The sequence below is a fragment of the Triturus cristatus genome, chromosome 10, assembly GCF_964204655.1.
Source record: "Triturus cristatus chromosome 10, aTriCri1.1, whole genome shotgun sequence".
Lineage (NCBI taxonomy): Eukaryota > Metazoa > Chordata > Amphibia > Caudata > Salamandridae > Triturus > Triturus cristatus.
Window position 1 is genome coordinate 1,231,226,205 of NC_140593.1, and position 26,508 is coordinate 1,231,252,712.

Sequence of the window (26,508 nt, forward strand, 5' to 3'; positions counted from 1 at the left end):
TTCTGCCCCCCCTGGGGGCAGATCGGTCCGCTTTCTGCGCGTTTCTGCCCCCGGGGGGGGCAGAAAAGCCCACTAGACACCAGGGATATTGGTTATGCTATGTAGGAAGCGACCCCTTAGGCAAGGGTCGCTTCCTTTGGGGGCCAAATAATTTGAAGACTTTTCTGCCCCCCCTGGGGGCAGATCGGTCTTCTTTCTGTCCGTTTCTCCCCCTAGGGGGGGCAGAAAAGCCCACTAGACACCAGGGATGTCTATTTCGTTATGTAGGAAGCGACCCCTTGGGCAAGGGTCGCTTCCTAGGGTGGTAAAGTGATTAGGAGACTTTTCTGCCCCCCCTGGGGGCAGATCGGTCGTCTTTCTGCCCGTTTCTGCCCCCAGGGGGGGCAGAAAAGCCCACTAGACACCAGGGATGTCTTTTTCTTTATGTAGGAAGCGACCCCTTGGGCAAGGGTCGCTTCCTTTGCGGCCTAATTTTTTAGAATACTTTTCTGCCCCCCCCTGGGGGCAGATTGGTCGTCTTTCTGTCCGTTTCTGCTCTTTGGGGGGGGGGGCAGAAAAGCCCACTAGACACCAGGGATATAAATATTATTGTAGGAAGCGACCCCTTGGGCAAGGGTCGCTTCCTTGGGCCCCTAAATGTTTTGAAGACTTTTCTGCCCCCTCTGTGGGCAGATCGGTTTTATTTTTTTGCCGTTTCTGCTCCCATTGGAGGCAGAAAAGCCCACTAGACACCAGGGAATTAGTTCAATTAGAAATAGAAGTGACCCCTCGCTTCCAGGGTGCAATTTGTTATATGTATTTGGGTCACCTGCCCCGGGACTGAATAGCCTTTTTTTTCCTGCTGTTTTCTGCCTGACCTGGCACACAAACCGATTGACCATTTGGGTAGTGACATGGCATGTTATAATGTTTATTGTTATATGTTTTGTGATTTCCAATTGTAATGTTTTTTTTGTTTACTTTTTTGTTCTAGGTGAAGGCTTTTCTTCTGTTCACGGTGACATTTTGGTTCTGGTGGTTTTGCTGTTTGTGTAGTTTGGTAAGAGACTGTTTTTTTGTACAATGCAAATGTGTTTGATTTCTCTGCCTGTTTTTTTTTGCAAATGGTGTAATAATAGCAGTATGTTTGGTTTTTGAGTTTCAAAAACTTTTTGCATTGGTGCATGATGTGTATTTTGTTGTCTTGTGAGTAATTTGTTTTTTTTTCTTCTTTCTAGTTTGATATCGTTGGTCTTTGCTGTGTCACTGCAGAGTTTGTTTCTGGTGAGTGTAGCTGTCTCTTTTGATTTTGGATTGTATAGTTTTTGAGTACATTGATCTTATTGATATAAGGTACACATTTCTTTACTTACTTGGTTTGCACATTGTTGGTTGTTGTTGACTTGTTTGTGCAGTCTTCCATCTTAGTAGGTATAATGGCTAGCCGCAGGATGACTGCTCAGCAGGTTGTTGGTTTGCTGTTTGAGTCTTCCTCTGATATTGGGTCAGAGACTGACTCTGCTTCTGAGGGAGAGGGGGCAGGGGACGATTCTGGCAGTGAGTTTTCTCTCCGTATGGGGTCATCGGATGATGAAGATACTCTTAGCGCGGATGAAGTGCCTGTGTTAGAGGAGGAGACTGATGTGCCGATAGTGCGGCAAGAGGCATCTGGGCTGCAGGCTGGGACTGCAAGGCTTCCCGTTGGTGTAGTGCGGCAAGAGACATCTGGGCTGCAGGCTGGGACTGCAAGGCTTCCCGTTGGTGTAGTGCGGCAAGAGGCATCTGGGCTGCAGGCTGGGGCTGCAAGCCTTTCCGTTGGTGTAGTGCGGCAAGAGACATCTGGGCTGCAGGCTGGGGCTGCAAGTCTTCCCGTTGAAAGTGATGACCTCTGGGTTGCCCCTGGCATGGTGCAGCCGGAATTTCCTGAGTTTACTGGTGTTCCAGGGTCTAGAGTGAATACCGAGAACTTTTTGCCTGTAAATTTTTTTCAGTTGTTTATGGACGATGTGTTTTTGGCAGAGATTGTTGAGCAGACTAATTTGTATGCCGAACAGTTTTTGAGGGACAACAGTGCCAGTCTTAAGCCACACTCTAGAGCTACCCGGTGGACTCCCACAAATGTTGAAGAGATGAAGAAGTTCTTGGGTTTAACTTTTTTGATGGGCTTGCTAAGGAAGCCATCATTGGCTTCATATTGGTCTAGCAGTCCCTTGATGGCAACGTCTATTTTTCCGGCAGTCATGAGTCGTGACAGGTATTTGCTTCTGCTTCGGATGATGCACTTTGTAGATAATGGTTTAGCGTTGCCACGAGATCACCCTGATTGTGACCGTCTTTTTAAGATTAGGCCTGTCCTTGATCACTTTGTTGATCGATTTTCTGAGATTTATGCCCCTGGTAGAGAAATTGCAGTGGATGAGTCTTTGGTGTTGTTCAAGGGCCGCTTGGTTTTTAGGCAATACATTCCTAGTAAGAGGGCACGCTATGGAATAAAGCTGTATATGCTGTGTGACAGTAGGACTGGATATGTCTCTAATTTCAGGGTGTACACCGGTAAGGAATCTAGGTTTAACCTCCCTGGTTGTCCGTCCACTTTTGGAGTGACTGAGAAAATTGTTTGGGAACTTGGAAGAGGATTTTTTAACAAAGGCCACCATTTATATGTAGATAACTTCTACACTGGTGTACGGTTGTTCAGGGAATTGGCCAAAGTGGACACTTTTGCTTGTGGCACAGTTCGCTGTAACCGTAAAGGTTTTCCGAAAGAACTTGTTTGTCAAAAGCTTGTGCGGGGACAGTGCAGTGCGTTGCGTTGCCAGGAGCTTCTTGCTGTGAAGTTTACAGACAGGAGAGATGTCTACATGCTGACTTCCATCCATGATGAAAGCACTGCACCTGTGACTGTTTGGGGTCAGGTCGCTGAAGCGCGCAAACCTGTATGTGTTTTAGACTATAATAGGTACATGGGTGGTGTTGACAGAGTAGATCAGAGGTTGGAACCTTACACTGCTCTTCGTAAGGCTTACATTTGGTACAAGAAGTTGGCTATCCATCTTTTCCACTTGGCAATGTTTAATGCTTTTGTTGTGTTCCAGGATTCTTGCCCTGAGTCAAAGATGACTTTTGTTAAGTTTCAGGAGTCTGTAATAGGCAGCCTTGTTGTAGTGGAACAGGCAAGTGTTCCTAGAGTTGGACTGGTGGAGGATGTTGCTAGATTGAAAGAACGCCACTTTCCAGAACACATTCCTCCCACACCCGCAAAAGATTTTCCCAGTAGGAGATGTAGAGTCTGTTGGCGAAGAGGTTTGCGGAAGGAGTGTCGTATGTACTGCCCCGATTGTCCCTCTCATCCTGCACTGTGTCTCTCTGCTTGTTTTAGAGCGTACCACACGCGAAAAAATTTTTGGGAGGATTCTTGAGTGGTAAAGTGAACTGGCTGGTCTGTATTCTTTGGATAATTTGATTCTGTTTCAATGTTGGTGTTAGTGCAATGTATTTAGTTGCTGATTTTCTGTTAGAAGATTTGTATCTATTTGCAATTTGTTTGTGTTTTTATTTTTTTTTAAAAAAATCCAAAATGTGATGGCGGTGTGTGTAGGCTTGCGCTTGGCTGTTGGTGTGTGTGGACTGGCACTTGGTTGGTGGTGTGCGTGGAATGGTGCTTGGCTGACGGTGTGCGTGGACTGGCGGTGTGCATGGACTGGCGGTGTGCGTGGACTGGTGCGTGGCTGGTGGTGTGCGTGGAATGGTGCTTGGCTGGCGGTGTGCGTGGCTGGTGGTGTGCGTGGAATGGTGCTTGGCTGGCGGTGTGCGTGGAATGGTGCTTGGCTGGTGGTGTGCGTGGAATGGTGCTTGGCTGGCGCTGTGCGTGGACTGGTACTTGGCTGGCAGTGTGTGTGGACTGGTGGTGTGTGCGGACTGGTGTTTGGCTGGTGGTGTCCGTGGACTGGAGCTTGGCTGGTGGTGTCCGTGGACTGGAGCTTGTCTGGTGGTGTGTGTGGACTGGAGCTTGGCTGGCGGTGTGCGTGGAATGGTGCTTGTCTGGTGGTGTCCGTGGACTGGAGCTTGGCTGGCGGTGTAGGTGGATTGGCGATTGGCTGCCGGTGTGCCTGGACTGGCGATTGGATGGCGGTGTGCCTGGACTGGCGCTTGGCTAGCGGTGTGCGTGGACTGGCGTTTGGCTAGCGGTGTGTGTCGACCGGTGCTTGACTGGCTGTGTGCGAGTAGTGACTTTCTGCTGGTCACTACACACACTGCTAGCTGAGTGCCACTCCACGCAATCCTTCTGCCTGTGTAGTTGCTGTGTCTGGATTGTGGGCGTGTGAAAGTGATGGGCCCTTGAATGGCGCTGTGTGCCGGTGTGAGTTTTGTTATGTGATGGGCCCGCGGCTGGCGGTGTGAATGGTTTTGTATGTCTCACACGTATGAAAGGTGTATGAATGGCCTGTAAAGAGGTTGGTGCCTTGTCGTGGCTTTACAGCTCACGAGCTGTGAGTCAATGGTTCAGTTTCTTGCCCTTTCAATTATTACCAGTGCATTTCATTTTTTGTGAAATCACTTGGTAATACAATTTTATCTACTGAACCATCACTCACCCTCGTGCCAAATCCAACCAGTATGTGCGTGTGCTTGCGGGTTAGATGACTGTGCAGTAATATTTGTTTTTTTGAAGCAGGGTGTACCTTGTCCCTTTTTGGTGATTTTTGTACTGTGTTGCTTTTGTACCTGGTGGTGCGAATGGTCTTGTTTGTATCACGTATGAAAGGTGTGTGAATGGCCTGTAAAGCGGTTGGTGCCTTGACGTGGCTTTACAGCTCACGAGCTGCAAGTCATTGGTTTGGTTTTTTGTGAATTTAATTATTGACAGTGCATTTCATATTTGTGAAATCTCTTGTTAATAAAATTTAATACACTGAACCATGACTTGCCCTCGTGCCAAATCCAACCAGTATGTGTGTGTGTTTGAGGAATAGATGGTTGTGCAGGAATCTTTTTTTTTTGTTTCTCTGCCAAGGTACACTTTCCATGTAAGAATAATACACCAACTGTAGATATTGTCGAAAACCTTTGGGAGTTTATGGTGATGTCTCTCTAGTGATTTGAAAAATATTTTTTATCCCCATTGTCCTGTAAACCTCAAATTGTCTGCCACATTTTCTTTGCAGTATTATTCCTAAATTCTCACGCTGTAGTAACAATAGGTAATCTGGTTATGCAAGGGGGGTTACTTTTGTTTTTTGCCCAGGGATCGGCGGGCATCTAGGGAAACCTTTCCAACCCACGCATTTCTGAAAAGTAGACACTCGGCGGCTTCCAGGGAGGTATGGCTTGCGTGGATCCCCCAACGTTTCCTTACCTAGAATCCCCTGCAAACCTCAATTTTTGCCCAAATAATCACTTTTTTCACACATTTTGGGGTGGGAAAGTAGTGGCATCACCGGGCTCACACAAATTTACCACCACCCAGCGTTCCCCCAGGTCTCCCGGTAAAAATGGTGCCTCACTTGTGTGGGAGGCCCAAGTACCCGCGGCAGGCAAGGGCCCCAAAGGTAGTGAGGACACCTCTAGATGGCCTATCGCCAAACCACCTGGTTTTGCAAGGGGGGTCACTTTGGTTTTTGGCCCGGTGCGCGGCGGCCATCTAGGGAAACCTACCAAACCCAGGCATTTTTGAAAACTAGACACCCGGCGGCTTCCAGGGAGGTATGGCTTGCGTGGATCCCCCAACGTTTCCTTACCCAGAATCCCCTGCAAACCTCAATTTTTGCTCAAAAAATCACTTTTTTCACACATTTTGGGGTGGGAAAGTAGTGGCATCACCGGGCTCACACAAATTTACCACCACCCAGCGTTCCCCCAGGTCTCCCAGTAAAAATGGTGCCTCACTTGTGTGGGAGGCCCAAGTACCCGCGGCAGGCAAGGGCCCCAAAGGTAGTGAGGCCACCTCAAGATGGCCTATCGCCAAACCACCTGGTTTTGCAAGGGGGGTCACTTTGGTTTTTGGCCCGGTGCGCGGCGGCCATCTAGGGAAACCTACCAAACCCAGGCATTTTTGAAAACTAGACACCCGGCGGCTTCCAGGGAGGTATGGCTTGCGTGGATCCCCCAACGTTTCCTTACCCAGAATCCCCTGCAAACCTCAATTTTTGCTCAAAAAATCACTTTTTTCACACATTTTGGGGTGGGAAAGTAGTGGCATCACCGGGCTCACACAAATTTACCACCACCCAGCGTTCCCCCAGGTCTCCCGGTAAAAATGGTGCCTCACTTGTGTGGGAGGCCCAAGTACCCGCGGCAGGCAAGGGCCCCAAAGGTAGTGAGGCCACCTCAAGATGGCCTATCGCCAAACCACCTGGTTTTGCAAGGGGGGTCACTTTGGTTTTTGGCCCGGTGCGCGGCGGCCATCTAGGGAAACCTACCAAACCCAGGCATTTTTGAAAACTAGACACCCGGCGGCTTCCAGGGAGGTATGGCTTGCGTGGATCCCCCAACGTTTCCTTACCCAGAATCCCCTGCAAACCTCAATTTTTGCTCAAAAAATCACTTTTTTCACACATTTTGGGGTGGGAAAGTAGTGGCATCACCGGGCTCACACAAATTTACCACCACCCAGCGTTCCCCCAGGTCTCCCGGTAAAAATGGTGCCTCACTTGTGTGGGAGGCCCAAGTACCCGCGGCAGGCAAGGGCCCCAAAGGTAGTGAGGCCACCTCAAGATGGCCTATCGCCAAACCACCTGGTTTTGCAAGGGGGGTCACTTTGGTTTTTGGCCCGGTGCGCGGCGGCCATCTAGGGAAACCTACCAAACCCAGGCATTTTTGAAAACTAGACACCCGGCGGCTTCCAGGGAGGTATGGCTTGCGTGGATCCCCCAACGTTTCCTTACCCAGAATCCCCTGCAAACCTCAATTTTTGCTCAAAAAATCACTTTTTTCACACATTTTGGGGTGGGAAAGTAGTGGCATCACCGGGCTCACACAAATTTACCACCACCCAGCGTTCCCCCAGGTCTCCCGGTAAAAATGGTGCCTCACTTGTGTGGGAGGCCCAAGTACCCGCGGCAGGCAAGGGCCCCAAAGGTAGTGAGGCCACCTCAAGATGGCCTATCGCCAAACCACCTGGTTTTGCAAGGGGGGTCACTTTGGTTTTTGGCCCGGTGCGCGGCGGCCATCTAGGGAAACCTACCAAACCCAGGCATTTTTGAAAACTAGACACCCGGCGGCTTCCAGGGAGGTATGGCTTGCGTGGATCCCCCAACGTTTCCTTACCCAGAATCCCCTGCAAACCTCAATTTTTGCTCAAAAAATCACTTTTTTCACACATTTTGGGGTGGGAAAGTAGTGGCATCACCGGGCTCACACAAATTTACCACCACCCAGCGTTCCCCCAGGTCTCCCGGTAAAAATGGTGCCTCACTTGTGTGGGAGGCCCAAGTACCCGCGGCAGGCAAGGGCCCCAAAGGTAGTGAGGCCACCTCAAGATGGCCTATCGCCAAACCACCTGGTTTTGCAAGGGGGGTCACTTTGGTTTTTGGCCCGGTGCGCGGCGGCCATCTAGGGAAACCTACCAAACCCAGGCATTTTTGAAAACTAGACACCCGGCGGCTTCCAGGGAGGTATGGCTTGCGTGGATCCCCCAACGTTTCCTTACCCAGAATCCCCTGCAAACCTCAATTTTTGCTCAAAAAATCACTTTTTTCACACATTTTGGGGTGGGAAAGTAGTGGCATCACCGGGCTCACACAAATTTACCACCACCCAGCGTTCCCCCAGGTCTCCCGGTAAAAATGGTGCCTCACTTGTGTGGGAGGCCCAAGTACCCGCGGCAGGCAAGGGCCCCAAACGTAGTGAGGCAACATCAACATTGCCTATCCCAAAGGTCGCCTCACTACGTTTGTTGTCCTGGCCTGCCGCGGGTACTTGGGCCTCCCACACAAGTGAGGCACCATTTTTACCGGGAGACCTGGGGGAACGCTGGGTGGTGGTAAATTTGTGTGAGCCCGGTGATGCCACTACTTTCCCACCCCAAAATGTGTGAAAAAAGTGATTTTTTGAGCAAAAATTGAGGTTTGCAGGGGATTCTGGGTAAGGAAACGTTGGGGGATCCACGCAAGCCATACCTCCCTGGAAGCCGCCGGGTGTCTAGTTTTCAAAAATGCCTGGGTTTGGTAGGTTTCCCTAGATGGCCGCCGCGCACCGGGCCAAAAACCAAAGTGACCCCCCTTGCAAAACCAGGTGGTTTGGCGATAGGCCATCTTGAGGTGGCCTCACTACCTTTGGGGCCCTTGCCTGCCGCGGGTACTTGGGCCTCCCACACAAGTGAGGCACCATTTTTACCGGGAGACCTGGGGGAACGCTGGGTGGTGGTAAATTTGTGTGAGCCCGGTGATGCCACTACTTTCCCACCCCAAAATGTGTGAAAAAAGTGATTTTTTGAGCAACAATTGAGGTTTGCAGGGGATTCTGGGTAAGGAAACGTTGGGGGATCCACGCAAGCCATACCTCCCTGGAAGCCGCCGGGTGTCTAGTTTTCAAAAATGCCTGGGTTTGGTAGGTTTCCCTAGATGGCCGCCGCGCACCAGGCCAAAAACCAAAGTGACCCCCCTTGCAAAACCAGGTGGTTTGGCGATAGGCCATCTTGAGGTGGCCTCACTACCTTTGGGGCCCTTGCCTGCCGCGGGTACTTGGGCCTCCCACACAAGTGAGGCACCATTTTTACCGGGAGACCTGGGGGAACGCTGGGTGGTGGTAAATTTGTGTGAGCCCGGTGATGCCACTACTTTCCCACCCCAAAATGTGTGAAAAAAGTGATTTTTTGAGCAAAAATTGAGGTTTGCAGGGGATTCTGGGTAAGGAAACGTTGGGGGATCCACGCAAGCCATACCTCCCTGGAAGCCGCCGGGTGTCTAGTTTTCAAAAATGCCTGGGTTTGGTAGGTTTCCCTAGATGGCCGCCGCGCACCGGGCCAAAAACCAAAGTGACCCCCCTTGCAAAACCAGGTGGTTTGGCGATAGGCCATCTTGAGGTGGCCTCATTACCTTTGGGGCCCTTGCCTGCCGCGGGTACTTGGGCCTCCCACACAAGTGAGGCACCATTTTTACCGGGAGACCTGGGGGAACGCTGGGTGGTGGTAAATTTGTGTGAGCCCGGTGATGCCACTACTTTCCCACCCCAAAATGTGTGAAAAAAGTGATTTTTTGAGCAAAAATTGAGGTTTGCAGGGGATTCTGGGTAAGGAAACGTTGGGGGATCCACGCAAGCCATACCTCCCTGGAAGCCGCCGGGTGTCTAGTTTTCAAAAATGCCTGGGTTTGGTAGGTTTCCCTAGATGGCCGCCGCGCACCGGGCCAAAAACCAAAGTGACCCCCCTTGCAAAACCAGGTGATTTGGCGATAGGCCATCTTGAGGTCGCCTCACTACGTTTGGGGCCCTTGCCTGCCGCGGGTACTTGGGCCTCCCACACAAGTGAGGCACCATTTTTACCGGGAGACCTGGGGGAACGCTGGGTGGTGGTAAATTTGTGTGAGCCCGGTGATGCCACTACTTTCCCACCCCAAAATGTGTGAAAAAAGTGATTTTTTGAGCAAAAATTGAGGTTTGCAGGGGATTCTGGGTAAGGAAACGTTGGGGGATCCACGCAAGCCATACCTCCCTGGAAACCGCCGGGTGTCTAGTTTTCAGAAATGTATAGGTTTGCTAGGTTTCCCTAGGTGCCGGCAGGGCTAGGGTACAAAATCTACAGCTAGTCACTTTGCCAAAAAAAGGGTCATTTTTCACTCCAAAACCACGTTGCGTTTTGCGCCGTTTCCTGTCGCGGGCACTAGGCTGACCCGCACAAGTGAGGTACCATTTTTCTCGTAGGACTTTGGGGAACGCGGGGTGGGTGGAAATTTGTGGATCCACGCAGATTCCAGAACTTTCCATCACAGAAATGTGGGGAAAATGTGGTTTTTTTGTCAATTTTTTACGTTTGCAAGGGATTCTGGGTAACAGACCATGGTGGGAGGCAGTCAAGTCACCCCATCCTGGATTCCCCTGGGTGTCTAGTTTTCAGAAATGTATAGGTTTGCTAGGTTTCCCTAGGTGCCGGCAGGGCTAGGGTACAAAATCTACAGCTAGTCACTTTGCCAAAAAAAGGGTCATTTTTCACTCCAAAACCACGTTGCGTTTTGCGCCGTTTCCTGTCGCGGGCACTAGGCCGACCCGCACAAGTGAGGTACCATTTTTCTCGTAGGACTTTGGGGAACGCGGGGTGGGTGGAAATTTGTGGATCCACGCAGATTCCAGAACTTTCCATCACAGAAATGTGGGGAAAATGTGTTTTTTTTGTCAATTTTTTACGTTTGCAAGGGATTCTGGGTAACAGACCATGGTGGGAGGCAGTCAAGTCACCCCATCCTGGATTCCCCTGGGTGTCTAGTTTTCAGAAATGTATAGGTTTGCTAGGTTTCCCTAGGTGCCGGCAGGGCTAGGGTACAAAATCTACAGCTAGTCACTTTGCCAAAAAAAGGGTCATTTTTCACTCCAAAACCACGTTGCGTTTTGCGCCGTTTCCTGTCGCGGGCACTAGGCCGACCCGCACAAGTGAGGTACCATTTTTCTCGTAGGACTTTGGGGAACGCGGGGTGGGTGGAAATTTGTGGATCCACGCAGATTCCAGAACTTCCCATCACAGAAATGTGGGGAAAATGTGTTTTTTTTGTCAATTTTTTACGTTTGCAAGGGATTCTGGGTAACAGACCATGGTGGGAGGCAGTCAAGTCACCCCATCCTGGATTCCCCTGGGTGTCTAGTTTTCAAAAATGTATAGGTTTGCTAGGTTTCCCTAGGTGCCGGCAGGGCTAGGGTACAAAATCTACAGCTAGTCACTTTGCCAAAAAAAGGGTCATTTTTCACTCCAAAACCACGTTGCGTTTTGCGCCGTTTCCTGTCGCGGGCACTAGGCCGACCCGCACAAGTGAGGTACCATTTTTCTCGTAGGACTTTGGGGAACGCGGGGTGGGTGGAAATTTGTGGATCCACGCAGATTCCAGAACTTTCCATCACAGAAATGTGGGGAAAATGTGTTTTTTTTGTCAATTTTTTACGTTTGCTAGGGATTCTGGGTAACAGACCATGGTGGGAGGCAGTCAAGTCACCCCATCCTGGATTCCCCTGGGTGTCTAGTTTTCAGAAATGTATAGGTTTGCTAGGTTTCCCTAGGTGCCGGCAGGGCTAGGGTACAAAATCTACAGCTAGTCACTTTGCCAAAAAAAGGGTCATTTTTCACTCCAAAACCACGTTGCGTTTTGCGCCGTTTCCTGTCGCGGGCACTAGGCCGACCCGCACAAGTGAGGTACCATTTTTCTCGTAGGACTTTGGGGAACGCGGGGTGGGTGGAAATTTGTGGATCCACGCAGATTCCAGAACTTTCCATCACAGAAATGTGGGGAAAATGTGTTTTTTTTGTCAATTTTTTACGTTTGCAAGGGATTCTGGGTAACAGACCATGGTGGGAGGCAGTCAAGTCACCCCATCCTGGATTCCCCTGGGTGTCTAGTTTTCAGAAATGTATAGGTTTGCTAGGTTTCCCTAGGTGCCGGCAGGGCTAGGGTACAAAATCTACAGCTAGTCACTTTGCCAAAAAAAGGGTCATTTTTCACTCCAAAACCATGTTGCGTTTTGCGCCGTTTCCTGTCGCGGGCACTAGGCCGACCCGCACAAGTGAGGTACCATTTTTCTCGTAGGACTTTGGGGAACGCGGGGTGGGTGGAAATTTGTGGATCCACGCAGATTCCAGAACTTTCCATCACAGAAATGTGGGGAAAATGTGTTTTTTTTGTCAATTTTTTACGTTTGCAAGGGATTCTGGGTAACAGACCATGGTGGGAGGCAGTCAAGTCACCCCATCCTGGATTCCCCTGGGTGTCTAGTTTTCAGAAATGTATAGGTTTGCTAGGTTTCCCTAGGTGCCGGCAGGGCTAGGGTACAAAATCTACAGCTAGTCACTTTGCCAAAAAAAGGGTCATTTTTCACTCCAAAACCACGTTGCGTTTTGCGCCGTTTCCTGTCGCGGGCACTAGGCCGACCCGCACAAGTGAGGTACCATTTTTCTCGTAGGACTTTGGGGAACGCGGGGTGGGTGGAAATTTGTGGATCCACGCAGATTCCAGAACTTTCCATCACAGAAATGTGGGGAAAATGTGTTTTTTTTGTCAATTTTTTACGTTTGCAAGGGATTCTGGGTAACAGACCATGGTGGGAGGCAGTCAAGTCACCCCATCCTGGATTCCCCTGGGTGTCTAGTTTTCAGAAATGTATAGGTTTGCTAGGTTTCCCTAGGTGCCGGCAGGGCTAGGGTACAAAATCTACAGCTAGTCACTTTGCCAAAAAAAGGGTCATTTTTCACTCCAAAACCACGTTGCGTTTTGCGCCGTTTCCTGTCGCGGGCACTAGGCCGACCCGCACAAGTGAGGTACCATTTTTCTCGTAGGACTTTGGGGAACGCGGGGTGGGTGGAAATTTGTGGATCCACGCAGATTCCAGAACTTTCCATCACAGAAATGTGGGGAAAATGTGTTTTTTTTGTCAATTTTTTACGTTTGCAAGGGATTCTGGGTAACAGACCATGGTGGGAGGCAGTCAAGTCACCCCATCCTGGATTCCCCTGGGTGTCTAGTTTTCAGAAATGTATAGGTTTGCTAGGTTTCCCTAGGTGCCGGCAGGGCTAGGGTACAAAATCTACAGCTAGTCACTTTGCCAAAAAAAGGGTCATTTTTCACTCCAAAACCACGTTGCGTTTTGCGCCGTTTCCTGTCGCGGGCACTAGGCCGACCCGCACAAGTGAGGTACCATTTTTCTCGTAGGACTTTGGGGAACGCGGGGTGGGTGGAAATTTGTGGATCCACGCAGATTCCAGAACTTTGCATCACAGAAATGTGGGGAAAATGTGGTTTTTTTTTCAATTTTTTACGTTTGCAAGGGATTCTGGGTAACAGACCATGGTGGGAGGCAGTCAAGTCACCCCATCCTGGATTCCCCTGGGTGACTAGTTTTCAGAAATGTATAGGTTTGCTAGGTTTCCCTAGGTGCCGGCAGGGCTAGGGTACAAAATCTACAGCTAGTCACTTTGCCAAAAAAAGGGTCATTTTTCACTCCAAAACCACGTTGCGTTTTGCGCCGTTTCCTGTCGCGGGCACTAGGCCGACCCGCACAAGTGAGGTACCATTTTTCTCGTAGGACTTTGGGGAACGCGGGGTGGGTGGAAATTTGTGGATCCACGCAGATTCCAGAACTTTGCATCACAGAAATGTGGGGAAAATGTGTTTTTTTTTTCAATTTTTTACGTTTGCAAGGGATTCTGGGTAACAGACCATGGTGGGAGGCAGTCAAGTCACCCCATCCTGGATTCCCCTGGGTGTCTAGTTTTCAAAAATGTATAGGTTTGCTAGGTTTCCCTAGGTGCCGGCAGGGCTAGGGTTCAAAAACTACAGCTAGACTCTTTGCAAAAAAAGTGTAAATTTTCAGTGTGAAAATGTGGTGTGTTCACCTTAGGTTTTGAGCCACTTCCTGTCGTGGGCACTATGCCTACCCACACAAGTGAGGTACCATTTTTCTCGGGAGACTTAGGGTAGTTCAAATTTGTAAAGCAACTGTTATTACCTGTTGATTTTTGATGCATTTCTCCCTTCCAAATGAAAGACATTGTGTAAAAAAAAAGTCATTTTGAAAAATGACCAATAATTGTCATGCAAATATGAGTATTCCCAATTTCGAAAATGTGCAAATATGCACTGTTTCTGAACTCTGTAATTTGTTCCCATTTCAGAAATACATAGGTGACTTTCATACCGATTTTTCCAAGTATACATTTTCCCACAATAATTGCTATATACCCGGACCAAAAAAAAAAAACATTACAAAATGCTGCTCATTTTTCTACTCTGGGTTCGTTGGGCTCTTGATGAACCTACAAGTCCTATATGTCCACACAACCAGGAAGGTCTACCGGATGTAACGGTACATTGCTTTCAAAGAGATGTCATAATTCGAAGAAGTTACAGGTAAAAACGTTGACTCAAGAGGCTGCTTTTTTCAACAAATTTTTAATTTCTCCTATATTTGCCTGTAAATTTCTATAAAGAAACCTTGATGGATCTACGCAAATGACCCCTTGCTGAATTCAGAATTTTGTCTACTTTTCAAAAATGTATAGCTTTCCAGGATCCATTATTGTTTTGTTACCCTTTTCTACCGTTAACTGGAAGGAGGTTGAAAGCACAAAAAATAGCAAAAATAGGGTATGTCCCAGAAAAATGCCAAAACTGTGTAAAAAATGTTGGTTTTCTAACAAAAGTCTGTCATTCCCTAAAAGCTGGAGAAATTGTGATTTCAGCCCCACAAACCCTTTTTTGATACCATTTGCAGAGAAAAACCCAGAAGCTTTCATTTGCAGCCCGTTTTTCACATTTTTCACAAAAAAAAAAAAAAAATTGCTGTATTTTGACTAATTTCTGTGACCCCTCTAGGAGAATCCACAAACCCTGGGTACCTTTAGAATCCCCAAGATGTTGGAAGAAAAGGACGCAAATTTGGCGTGGATACCTAATGTGGTCAAAAAGTTACAGGGGCCTAAGCGCGCACTACCTCAAATAGCCCAAAAAGGGCTTAGCACAGGAGGGGAAAAGGCCTAGCAGCGAAGGGGTTAATTACATTCTCTCTGATTTTGTTTACATCAAGTGGAACATTAGAAGTTTTCTCCAATAACCATGACGGATTAAGTTTAGAGGTAGGTATGCGACCTCTCAACAACATGAATGGTGAAACACCAGTGGTAGTGTGTGGTGTGGTATTATAGTTCCATACTCTCTGAAACAAGAAAGAAGGAATGTTTAAACCATTACTAGCAGCTGTTTGTACAGCATCTTTCAAGACCCTGTTAGCACGCTCAACCAGACCATTAGTAGCTGGGCTGTACAAAGGAGCTAATGTATGCTTAACATCAAAGTTTTTTAAGAACAAGTTAAAATCATTAGCAGTAAAATGAGAACCATTATCCGTAACCACATCATCAGGTGTTCTTTCAGTGTAAAACAATCGTTGCAAAAATAAAATGGCCGTACCAGAATCCGCATTTTTAACAAAAGAAAAATAAATCCACTTCGAAAAATAATCAACAGCGACAATAAGATACTTTTTATCTGAATTGAAAATAGAAAATGGACCAGAATAATCTAACCCAATTTTCTTCCACGCTGCAGAAGGCCATTGAACAGGACACAGGGGAGAATTTGCAGACTTCCAATGTTTGTCAGAACAAAGACATTGAGGACATTGATTAATATGAGTTTTTACTTGATTGTCAATACCAGGCCACCAGTACATTTGCTTAATTTTGTTAACTGTAGCAGTGATACCAGGATGTCCCTCATGTGCAAGCAGAATAATCTTGTCCCGAATACCCCTAGGAGGAACAAATTTATCCTGTCGTAACAAAATATCACTAGAAAAGGACAATTCAGAAGCAATTTGTGAAAAATGTCTTTCCTCCACAGAAAGACTCCTGTCCGAAGGCCAACCCTTAACTAAAAACTTTTTAACATTCTGCAAGCAATCATCACACTCAAAACTTTTTATCCAATCCTCCTGTGTGATTTTGTAACTTTGAATAACATCTTCAACTAAAAAGACACATTCAAGCTCATCCTCAGAATCAATGTTTGTTTGACAGTGAGGAAGAGGAATGCGTGAGAGACAATCGGCCCTAACATTTTTGCCCCCAGGAATATATTTGATCTCAAAGTTAAACTCCTGAAGTTTAGCTAACAACCTCACCAACCGTGAAGATGCTTTGTTGGAAGAACTGTCACCAAGCATGTACATTAACGGTTTATGATCAGTAAAAAGCTGAAACCTAGTTCCCCAAATATACATGCGAAACTTTTCCACTGACCAAGTACAAGCCAATGCCTCACGCTCAATGGTGCTATAGTTGAGTTCAGCAGAGGTCAACGTACGCGAAGCAAAAGCTATCGTGGACTCTTGACCATTCACAATCTGACTCAAAACAGCTCCAAGACCTTTTGCACTAGCATCAACAGTTATGATACTTTGAACTCCATATGTGAATGGTTTAATAGCAGGTGCATTGAGAATTAATCTTTTAACTAATGTGAAGGCTTCATCAACATCTGAAGACCAGTCAAACTTTGCATGTTTTTTTAACAAACTCCTAAGGGGTTGCACAACGAGAGCATACCCTTGTACAAAACGAGCATAATACTCACTTAACCCAAGAAATGCTCGTAAGGAATCCTTATCAGCAGGAGCTGGTGCATTTTTTATAGCATCTAATAATGAATTTTTAGGCTTGATACCCTCACTAGATAGATTGTGACCCAAGTAATCCACATTTTGAGCAAGAAAATTACACTTCTTCATGTTGACAGTCATGCCATGTGTTTGTAACCCCTTAAACACCTTTTCAATTAAAATGTAATGTTGCTCTAAAGACTCAGAATGCACTAATATATCATCCTGGAACGCCTGAATACCAGGACAGTTACCAAAAATTGTATCCATCAACCTCTGGAATATACTAGCAGCTGAAGCTAACCCAAATGGAAGTCTCTTATACATATAAACCCCAAAAGGAGTAACAAAAGTAGTTAAAGGCTGAGATTTAACTGACAACGGAATCTGGTGATACGCGGAGCGCAAATCAATAGTAGAAAAAAATTTACTGCGACCCAACTTTGCAAGCATGTCATGAATTTTAGGTAAAGGATGCGCATCAACCACAATGTTGCGATTGAGAACCCTCAAATCCGCACACAGACGAATATCGCCAGAGGGCTTACGTGCCACAACCGCAGCCGAAACCCACTCAGACGACTCCACAGGACAAATAATATCTTGGGAACACAGCTCATCAAGATGTTTCTTGAGATCATCTCTAACCGAGAGTGGGACAGGACGTACCTTTTGAATGACGGGACAGACCTGCTCCTTCAATTTTATGGTGTGTTCAAAGTTTTTAACTAAGCCAATTTCTGAACTAAACACAGACCTGTATTTTTCAATCAATCCACTCAGAATAGAATCCTGTGTTGTATTATCATCAACAAATAGAACAGGAAAATCACCCAGAACAACAGGTTCAGGATGACCAGGTTTCAAAAATATACCTAACCCTGCTTGGTCACGCCAACCCAAGATGTCCCTTCCATCCAAAGCTACATAAATTTTTGTGTCAATAACCCGTCCTTTAAAATTAATGGTGTCATTAAAGTACCCGCGCATGATGATATCGTATTCACCAAACGCTTTGGGATTCACATCAGTAAAAATCAAATCAGTATTTGGCCACAACCTGTAAAATGTCTTCTCATCTAGAATGGTGATTGGCGAACCCGAATCAGCCATTACATCAATATCAATTTGACCTATCAAAACCTTGCAATTGGGACCTTTAACTTTTTTATCATCTAGTGAATTAATATGTACCAATAAAGAAGAAACATTTAAGGCTTCGCAAATTTCATCCTCTGTGTACACATAATTCACTGTGTTTTTGTCTTTAGGTGCCCTACACATAGTAAAAAAATGACCAATTTTTTTACAATTATTGCATCTTTTGCCTTGAGCTGGGCAATTAGGAAAATTACCCACATGAAATTTTGAACCACACCTGTAACAAAAAATGTTAGGTCTACGCTCATACACTTTTTTATCTTTAAAACGATTTTTTACAGCATTAATCTCCATTTGGTTACTATTGTCAGACGATAAACTCATAACATTGGTGTTATTTGGTGCACAAGCAGTCTCCGATAAAATTCTTTGTGATGTAACAGAGCACTCAATACTTTTTGCAATAACCACAACTTCATCCAAGGTTGGGTTTTTACAAGTCAAAATGCGCTCCTGTATTTTTTTGTTGAAACAGTTAAATACTAATTGATCCCTGAGTGCAGTATCTAAATAGGAGCCAAAATCACATTTTGTAGCCAAAACCCTTAACGTTGCCAAATAATCCTCTATAGATTCTTCTGATGACTGCTTTCGTTTAAAAAAAACATGTCTCTCAACCATTATGGAGGGCTCATCTTTGAATTGATTACCCATGCGAGCTAAAGCTTCCGAATATTCATTCCAAGAGTCATCAGAGGTCGGATGTTGAACAGAAGGTAGGCTATCAAATAATTGTTGGCCGGCATCACCAAGATGATTAAATAAAATAGCTCTTTTCCTTGAAGAAGAGTACTCAAGTGCATCAATTGCTTCCAAATAATTAGTGAACACTCTTAACCACTTGTGCCAAGGTGTAGGTGGCTTACCTGCAACCTTCAAAAAAGCTGGTGGAGCCACAATGCTCTCATTGGAATTAGGCATTGTGAAAATTAAAGGTTTCTTTTTTTTTTTTTTTAAACTGTTCTTCCACAGACTGTGTCCGGAAATATGCAGAGAAAGAAAAAAAAAACGAGAAGAAAAAAAAAACGATCGAAAAGTATGACGTGGCTCCAATGCTTTCCAATACAAACTATCCCAATCCAACAAAATGGCCGCCCAAACGTGATGATGTAATCACGCGTTGCCGTGTCACTGACATTCGACGTGAAGCAGGAAAGCAGGCTTTCGAACAATCAGCTGGAATTAGAATACCAGCGCAGACCACGCAGCAGCATGCGCACAGAATCCAGGGAGCAATTCAAATCATGCCCAATCAACCAACCGGCACGAAGTAAGCCGTTGAATTGAAAAGACGGGTGAGTGAAATAATCGTACTCACAAGTGCCAAGTTGCATTAAATGCCAAAACACACAGGATGCATCGGTCGGTGGGTCTTTTTTCCTCTTCTTTGTCAATTTGGGTGTGAAAATCGGTTAAACGCTTCCTTAAATCGACAGCGTTCTTGCCAAATGAATCCCAATCGTAGCGTCGCCAAAATATGTAGTATGCGTCTTCCAGCAGTAAAGATCATAAAGGACTCCAGGACCACAGGAAGACGTTAAAATGTTAAGAGGTTTAATCCAAGTACAGCAGACCCACGACGTGCTCTATTCGCAACCAAGTCTTCATCTGGATGTCACACACCGACATTCCAGAATCATACTAAGTCACACAGAACACTCACATGAATTCCACATCTTAAAGCAACAACAACCATTATAAATGAATTACATTAAATACACACTTACTACACCTTTCTCTCTCTTTCTGGTCCTACTGTTTACATCCATCATTCACTCTGCTGTGCCTCTGCAACATGCACTAACAAATGCTCAACGTTCATGAGTCCCACTCTACCTACATGATTCTGTGGCGGGTGAGGACCGCCCGCCCCTCATTGTCCAGCGCTTGAAGCTCCTCCTCTGAAAAATCCTCTGTGGCCCCATAGCAGCACACAGCTCCAGTGTGATTGGTCAGCATCCCTGAGAGGCCCTCCTCAGCAGCCAATGGGGTTGCGCTGTCCCTACAGAAGGTGGCCACCCCTGTCGAATAAGGCAGGAAGTTAGAAAGAAGAAAAAAAACTATAAGGTCCACAGTAAGAAGTCACTAGTACATGTCAACGTCACTAAAGAATTCAAACATTTTAACCATTTAAACTCCAAAAAAGGGCATTTTTGGTCTCTGTGAAATCCTAAACGAGAGAACGCAGGCAGATCCTTATGATTTTGGGAGGAGAGATGAGAAGAACCGCCACAGAGGCCACTCCAGGGTACCGCCACCGGGGGCGCTCCGGGGTACCGCGACCGCTTCTTTACCACATCTAACGATGGTCGATTCCATCTGGTGCAGTAAATTCCTTCAACTTTCTCCAAACTTTAGAGCAACTAAAAAACATACTATTTTCCTCATACTGGAATGAACCCATAGTTATCCTGTTGCAATGTATGTATTGCTTTTTAATATAGTTTGTTAAACATATGTTGAACTGTAAATCTTTTTCAGTAAGGCGTGTGTTGCTCAGTGACTCTTTTTTGCACCTAATTAATCTGTCCAAAAAAAAAGAAAAAAAAAGAGAACAACAGACGCCATCTAATGGCTCCTCATTTCACCCTCTACAGCAGCGCTGCAGGCCTTTACCGCTCCAGCAATTGCACTTCTGAAGAGAGGACCACACACCGCTCGCACCTGTTTAGTTTCTTACCAACTATAATCATCATCCTCAACAATGATCCTTCAGTCTCTCAGCTGCCTTCGCACTTGGCCACCACGACCTGGTCAGATCTTGGACCATACCCTATTCTTGGTAACCATACCTGAGTAAGGCCCTCACCGTAACATGCCTGGGTCAGGCTTCCGCCCACTACCTGCTTTGAGTAACCATCCCCTGGTCAGAAATCTGACAATAGTATACTCTTGCAAACTATGGTTAGCCAGGAATCAAACCATCGATGACTGTGGATACTATGCCGGAGAAAGACGCGCGACTAGAACATACTCTTAAGATCCATGCACGAGTCACAAATTTGCCCATAACATGTTTGTGGCTACCATGACTAAGTCAGGCATCACACTAGAATATAGTCTGGTCAACCATGCCAGAATCAGGCATCTTCAGTAGTGCACAGTCCTGGTTCTCTTCCTAACCTGCGGACTAGTCCCATTTGGTATCATGCTGCTCCTTCAATGTAGCACACAACTCCATGGTATATTCTGGATCTCCTCTGCTCACGTGTCTTATGAGGACGCCCTAACCTTCTTACCATTTCCTTTATTCGCTTCATGGGACAAACGGTTTGTTTTTTACACCTGGATGACGATGCGCTGCCTGAGCTTTAAACACCGGTATTTAATGCTCTCGGACACAGACACACCAACCCAGAACATTACCCCACAGACTTACCCACTGTACAAAAAAAACACTATTCTATACAATTACAAAGCTAGAAATCGCTATTCCTAAAGAAATTCTTATACTTTTAGTCTACTGTTTCGAGTTATTCAGACCCCACGCCCATCACCGTGGGAGCACTGTTTTGGTTCGCAGCCTTGCAGCTTGAAGCATATAGCAAACACCAAAGACCGCAACCAGCCATCACCAGAAGAAAATGGGTAGGACGATAAATATTTGCCTAGTCAGATAAACACTGGATGTCAGTGCTAGTTGGAAATTCAACATGGTGACGCCATGATTCATCTTTCCACCCCAGGTTTCTGTGAACCCGTGTGGGTGCGGTTGCCAAGGTACCGAGGAACCTTCTGATGGTGCACTACTAATTTGGCCTATTACATCAAATATTCTGGCACTTTCAGCGACCAGTCCCAGGGAACCTTGCCACTGGCTGTAAAAAGTAACCACCATGTAGGTATTTTGCTTTGTGCAAGTACATCATATGTTTGCTCTGAAAGCCTACCTCCAGCCTTTCTAGTAAGAACATGGCGCCTTGATTGTTGCGCTTTCACGAGTGATCCTTGGCTGATCTCTAGCTTGACTTCACAAGGACACGTGTTCGCACTTTCACTGGACCATTCTGTTCGCGTAAGATCTACACCAAGCTCTTTCTGTCATGTTTTTCCCTAAGTGGCAGTAACTGTGCCAGCATACTGGACTTCATGCCCTATTCTGACCTCGGGGAGGGCAGGGGAAAGTGTCCTGGGGATGAGCACTGCAAGCTTCCCCGAGGCAGTGAAGGAGGTTGCTCAAGGCCCGCAAGTCTAGAGCAATCATATAGGCTGGTTTTCCAGCCAGTAAAAGTAGGTCTGGAGTTCCCTCACCCAGGAAAAAGGTGTGAAAACACAGGCCAATCGTGATTGGTGGAGCAGATTTCCACACGGGAAATCTGCTCCACCCAACTCATAATGACGACTTCAAGAACGTTAATTATATTGAATTCAAGACCTCAGTTTGTCTTTCTTTTAAAGAAAAGTTATATTATTGTTTTGATTTGCAATGTTTCTCACCAATGACCATCAGCCGATGATTCCACCTATGTGGTTATATCAGTCAGTGGTAACAGAGGAGACGGGGGTCGTGATTAATGTGTGCGCTTGTCACATTTTACCAGATGCCACCAGCAATGCCTTGAGGAAGAGTTTATGCTGCACAACTAGGAATGCATTTCACAGGTTAAATGGAAAACTTAACAGAAATACCATCATTTTGTACGTGATAAGATTAGCTAGACGGCTGCCATGTCTATTTTAAGCGGCCGGTTGAAACTAGCCATGTTCATGTAGTTGTAGGATCCGCCATTGGAAACTAGGATCTCCTCAGCAGTTTTACAATAAAGTTAAAAACAAAATACAAGGAATGTCCTCTCGCTTAACACATTGATTGCATGTTCCGTTATCTTGCCACAGTTAGAGTCCAAAATCAGCAAGATGTGAAATTACAACAAAATTGACTGAAACCCTTGAAAATTCCAAATATAGAATGCAGTCTGGAAAGTGAGGGAAGAAATGAAGGCTGTGCAACCCTCCCCACCCCAACCATGAAGGTTGTAAATGCCTCACCTGAGTAGCCGCTCCGCCCCCGGCTGAAGCTGAAGTAAGAGTTGTATCCTTCCACCACTGCCGTCGGCTCGTCCAGCAGGTCCCCTAAACACAAGAAACACGTCTTACAAACCACTCAAGTCCTGACTGGGGTCTGGGGGCAGCCGGCTCAGCTATCCTGCAGCAGAAGTAGAAGTCAGCAGTGAACGTGCACACAACCTGCAACAGCACATTGTGTGTCTTTCGGGCTTCCAGGAGAGCTGCTGAGGTCCTGAAGACCCCTGACTCTGAGTCTAAAGGTTTCAGGGCACTTTACTCTCTGCAATGTTTGGAACATCCAATTTCGCTTCCAACAGATGCTTGACCACGTTGTTCAAAGTTAGACTGAAAAGAACTGGTACAGTGCACAGCCCTGCCAGACGCCCCGCTCAGTCAGGAGGGGACCCTGCACTCACACTCACGAAGTGGCCATAAGTGCCTTAGCCTATGATGCTATTTTATGGGCCACAACTGAAAACAGCTCAGATAAGTTACTTGATGCATTTCTCAATTACTGTTCCATGAACAATTATTGTTCCTAATCATTAACACTACTAAAAGTAAGATAATGACGTTAACCAAGCTCACTGTCCAGCTTAAACGAATGCTTAACGTGCATGGTGTCCCTTGAAACAGGTCCCCAGGAGTTATTACCTGGCAATCCGCTTTGAGGAGAAGCCGAGCTGGAAAGCGCAAATACATGAGGCAACTATTCAAGGGCAAAACTTGATGTGAAAGACAAATCCCAGAGTGTAATTCTGCTAATCTACCAGCAGAAAGCAGTGACTGTGGCATTATATGGGGCCGAATTTGGGGGTTTGCCAACTTCAAGACGCTCCAAGTTGAAGAAAATAATTTCTTCAGGCCACTGCTGGCCCTGGATCCCCATTGATTTATAGCATTTCTTCCATAGCACCTCAGGATGGATTAAACCCAGTAGTATACAGGGTATGTGCGCACAGAAATCCTTGTGCATCAATCTATGTGAAATCTAGCAAGACATATCCGTTCGCCATGGTACGGGTGGTCGCACGGGTTACGTTATGTTAGGGAGCTGCTGATCCTGCTACAGTTAGAAAATTATTGTAAAGAACTTTCCAATACTGGACCAGATTTAACGGAACTCGTCAAGACGCCTCACTGGTCATAAGAGAGTTGTGCAAACAGGCGCCTAGAAGCTGAATACGTCATGCATGCGCCGACGTTTGACTGTGAGGGATATTTGGATGAGGTATAACCGGAACTGAAACACTCCCTTTATAGAAGGTTTAGATTGGAGGGTCTTCCACGCTAAGGTCTATGCACCCCAGTATGAAAGGAAACAAAGCGGGAGCGAATACTGTGACTGCTCCCTTAGGGGCAAAGATACCATCATGCACTTTACGCTACTTTGCACGAAGACGTTGGCGTCTTCTGCAATTCAGGTCAAAAGGTATCTGAACCTCCCAGGAAGCAACGACTCTTTGCCTGAGGAGTCACTAACTGTATCATCCGTGTCCTCCTATGTATGGTTTGCATGGCCGAAGATTACACAGGATTGTACAGCGACCCGTTGCCCAATTATCTAAATAGCGTAACGGCTCCTAGACTAATACTACTGTTTTTTATGTGTCACCACATGCACAGGTTTTTACTCCTTCATGGTGTTTACTTGTCTGATGTAGCGTGTAGGGCCCACTGCCTGTCGTTGTTAACCTATGAATTGTATTATTTGATGTGAGATTGTTGCTGCTGTCTGCCGCCTAGTGTAGTATTTTAATGGTAATCTAAATTTGTTTACATAGAATGTGTTCTGTTTTTTATGTTATAAGACTTTAGGCGGATAACAATAAAAATATGATGAAAAATGTGCATTTGTTATAGCTGCGTCAAGCAGAAGACACTGCGAGGATTGGTTCAACTTAGTTTCCATGGCGGCTGCTGCCCAAACCTTATGGAAACCAAGAGTGTGATAGAAGGAGAGAGCGAGAGACTAACTGTGGGCAGTCCCCAGATTTCTGATATTTGTTGCCTTGTTTATCTTTTTGTCCTCCACATGCTCCCTACCATCGCTCCCACAGACCAGGGGCCGTATTATACATTGGGCCCTAGGTGCACAACGGGCGTGTGCTCCGGCTTTGTGTGCCCCATGGTACAGTGGTATTACAGAAGGGACTGTAGACCGCTTGTGTATCCCCTTTTGTAATACTAATAATGCTGGACATGTAGCGCAAGCTCTATCATCAGAGGGCGCTCCCTCATTTGCAAGGGGGCGTGACCCAATGCAAATGAGGGACTCTGTTTTGTATTATGGATGTAGGCGCAGAGGCAAACATGCCCTTAAGGGGTGCACCGAAAGTGTCCCACAAAACGGTGGCCCTCCCAGACACCCCCCCGTAGGCCGATGCAGACACTCACTGCACCCACCTGCAAGGAGGATCGCTCTGCCCTCTTGAGAGTGCAGACGGGTTGCCACTTGCACTGAAACACAGAGCGGCTATGATGCAGCTGCTCTGTATTTCACTTGCATGTGCTGCCCCCCAGGGAAGCCCCAGTTCACCCCTGGAGGCAGCACAAGCTTTGTAATACAGCACACTGTCTCTGTTTGAACCCAGTACACCTTTTGGAAAGTGCACTGTGGCGCAAGCAGGGAAAGTGCACCGTATGCATGATGCGGCCCCAGGAGTCCTAGCTTTTTCGACACCTGAAGTGCCAGGGATCTCCACCAAGTGCAGGAATGCGTATGGCTCTTACTAGCCACCAGAGCAAGGACAGTCACCGTCCTCCATAAGACACATCAAGTACAGCCATGCTCTTTCTTCACCAATCCTGTGCAAGAAGTTCCTCACTACAACCTCTGGTAAGTCCTCCCCACCCAGCCTCAAGTCACAGAGATGCTCTTCGACCCCCTCCACAGGGCAAGGGTGTTCTTCTCATATCCAGAGAAGGGAAGGATGGAGGAGGAATAACACGAGCAAAAATACCAACTAAATCAAGATGAAAAACTTTGCAGGAAGGGCAGACAATTTAAGCAGGAGGATAAGGGGAAATCTTTCCAACGGAAAATGAAACCATGTAGGTAAGAAGTAATGTGGAATGTAGAAGTGTACAGAACATTACCAGACTGGCAGAGTGCAGGGATGAGTTGGCCAATAATTGGTCCAGTGTGCAGAGTACCAGAGACGGTTCCATGGGGGCTCAAAATTCACAGTGTGGGGTCTTGTTAGCTGGCCAAGGATTTGGCCTGAAGTTGACAACCATTCTGATGAGTGGTCTGGTGTGTGGTGCGGCTGAGGGGCTGCAGTGGCGAGAGAGGTTACTGTGGTTCGAAAGTGTGCAGGAGAGCATCAAAACAGGGTCTGAGATGTTATAGTTGGTTTCCTCTATTAGGTCTTTCTTATTTAGTATGACAAACTCCCCTATTGGATCTGTAAGCTTTAAAATAGGTTCCCGCTCGACTGAATTACTTGTACAACAGGGTATTTGTATGAGTCTGCCTGTGAAATACCTACCTTCAGCAGGGAAGTGACAGTTTAACCTGTCAAAAAGTTCCTCTCAGGCTTTCTGTAAATCGAATTGCTTCTGTTATGGAGGGAGGAAGCATCTGGCAGGCAATGAGCCGTTTGCTGCATCTGGAGAAAACTACGCTCTATCAGATCCTCTTCATTATGGGGACCTTTCGTAGGGAGCCTATGGGGGATAACAAAGTCTGGATACCCATCTGCGTCAAAGTTGTGAGGACATGGGTAAGACAGGAAGGCTGGAGTGACCCTTGACTGAATTTGAAATTTCATAACCGACAAAGACGGAGAGTTGGAGCATTTGAAAGCTCAATAGATGCCCTGCGGTCCACGCATATTCGCTATTTCAGGTTAAAAACTGTTCCTTCCTGTTGCTGTCTCAGAGCAAGAGTACAGAGGTACTCTGTCCCTCATTAGATCCACACATACGAGATCCCTCGTTATGTGCACCCACCTGCTAGCCTAGTTTTGGTGGGAATTTTAGGTGCATAGGGCAATCTTCGGGCTTGCCAAGGAGCAACACTGGACAGAACAGTTTAGCATCATTGTATTGGTTACCTGTGGGCAGCACCAT

The 26,508-nt window shown here is 46.6% G+C and overlaps 1 protein-coding gene across 2 annotated transcripts in view; it reads right to left on the minus strand.

The window, feature by feature from the left end:
- Window positions 1–26,508, minus strand: part of APEX2 (apurinic/apyrimidinic endodeoxyribonuclease 2) — a 39,670-nt gene that overhangs the window by 11,382 nt on the left and 1,780 nt on the right. For both annotated transcript variants that reach the window (XM_085629833.1, XM_085629832.1), the window contains exons 2-3: window positions 22,417–22,500; window positions 19,268–19,448 (exon numbers count right to left, since the gene is read on the minus strand). In XM_085629833.1, coding sequence (XP_085485959.1) covers window positions 19,268–19,448; window positions 22,417–22,500 — 265 coding nt within the window. The remainder of the gene's footprint in view (window positions 1–19,267; window positions 19,449–22,416; window positions 22,501–26,508) is intronic.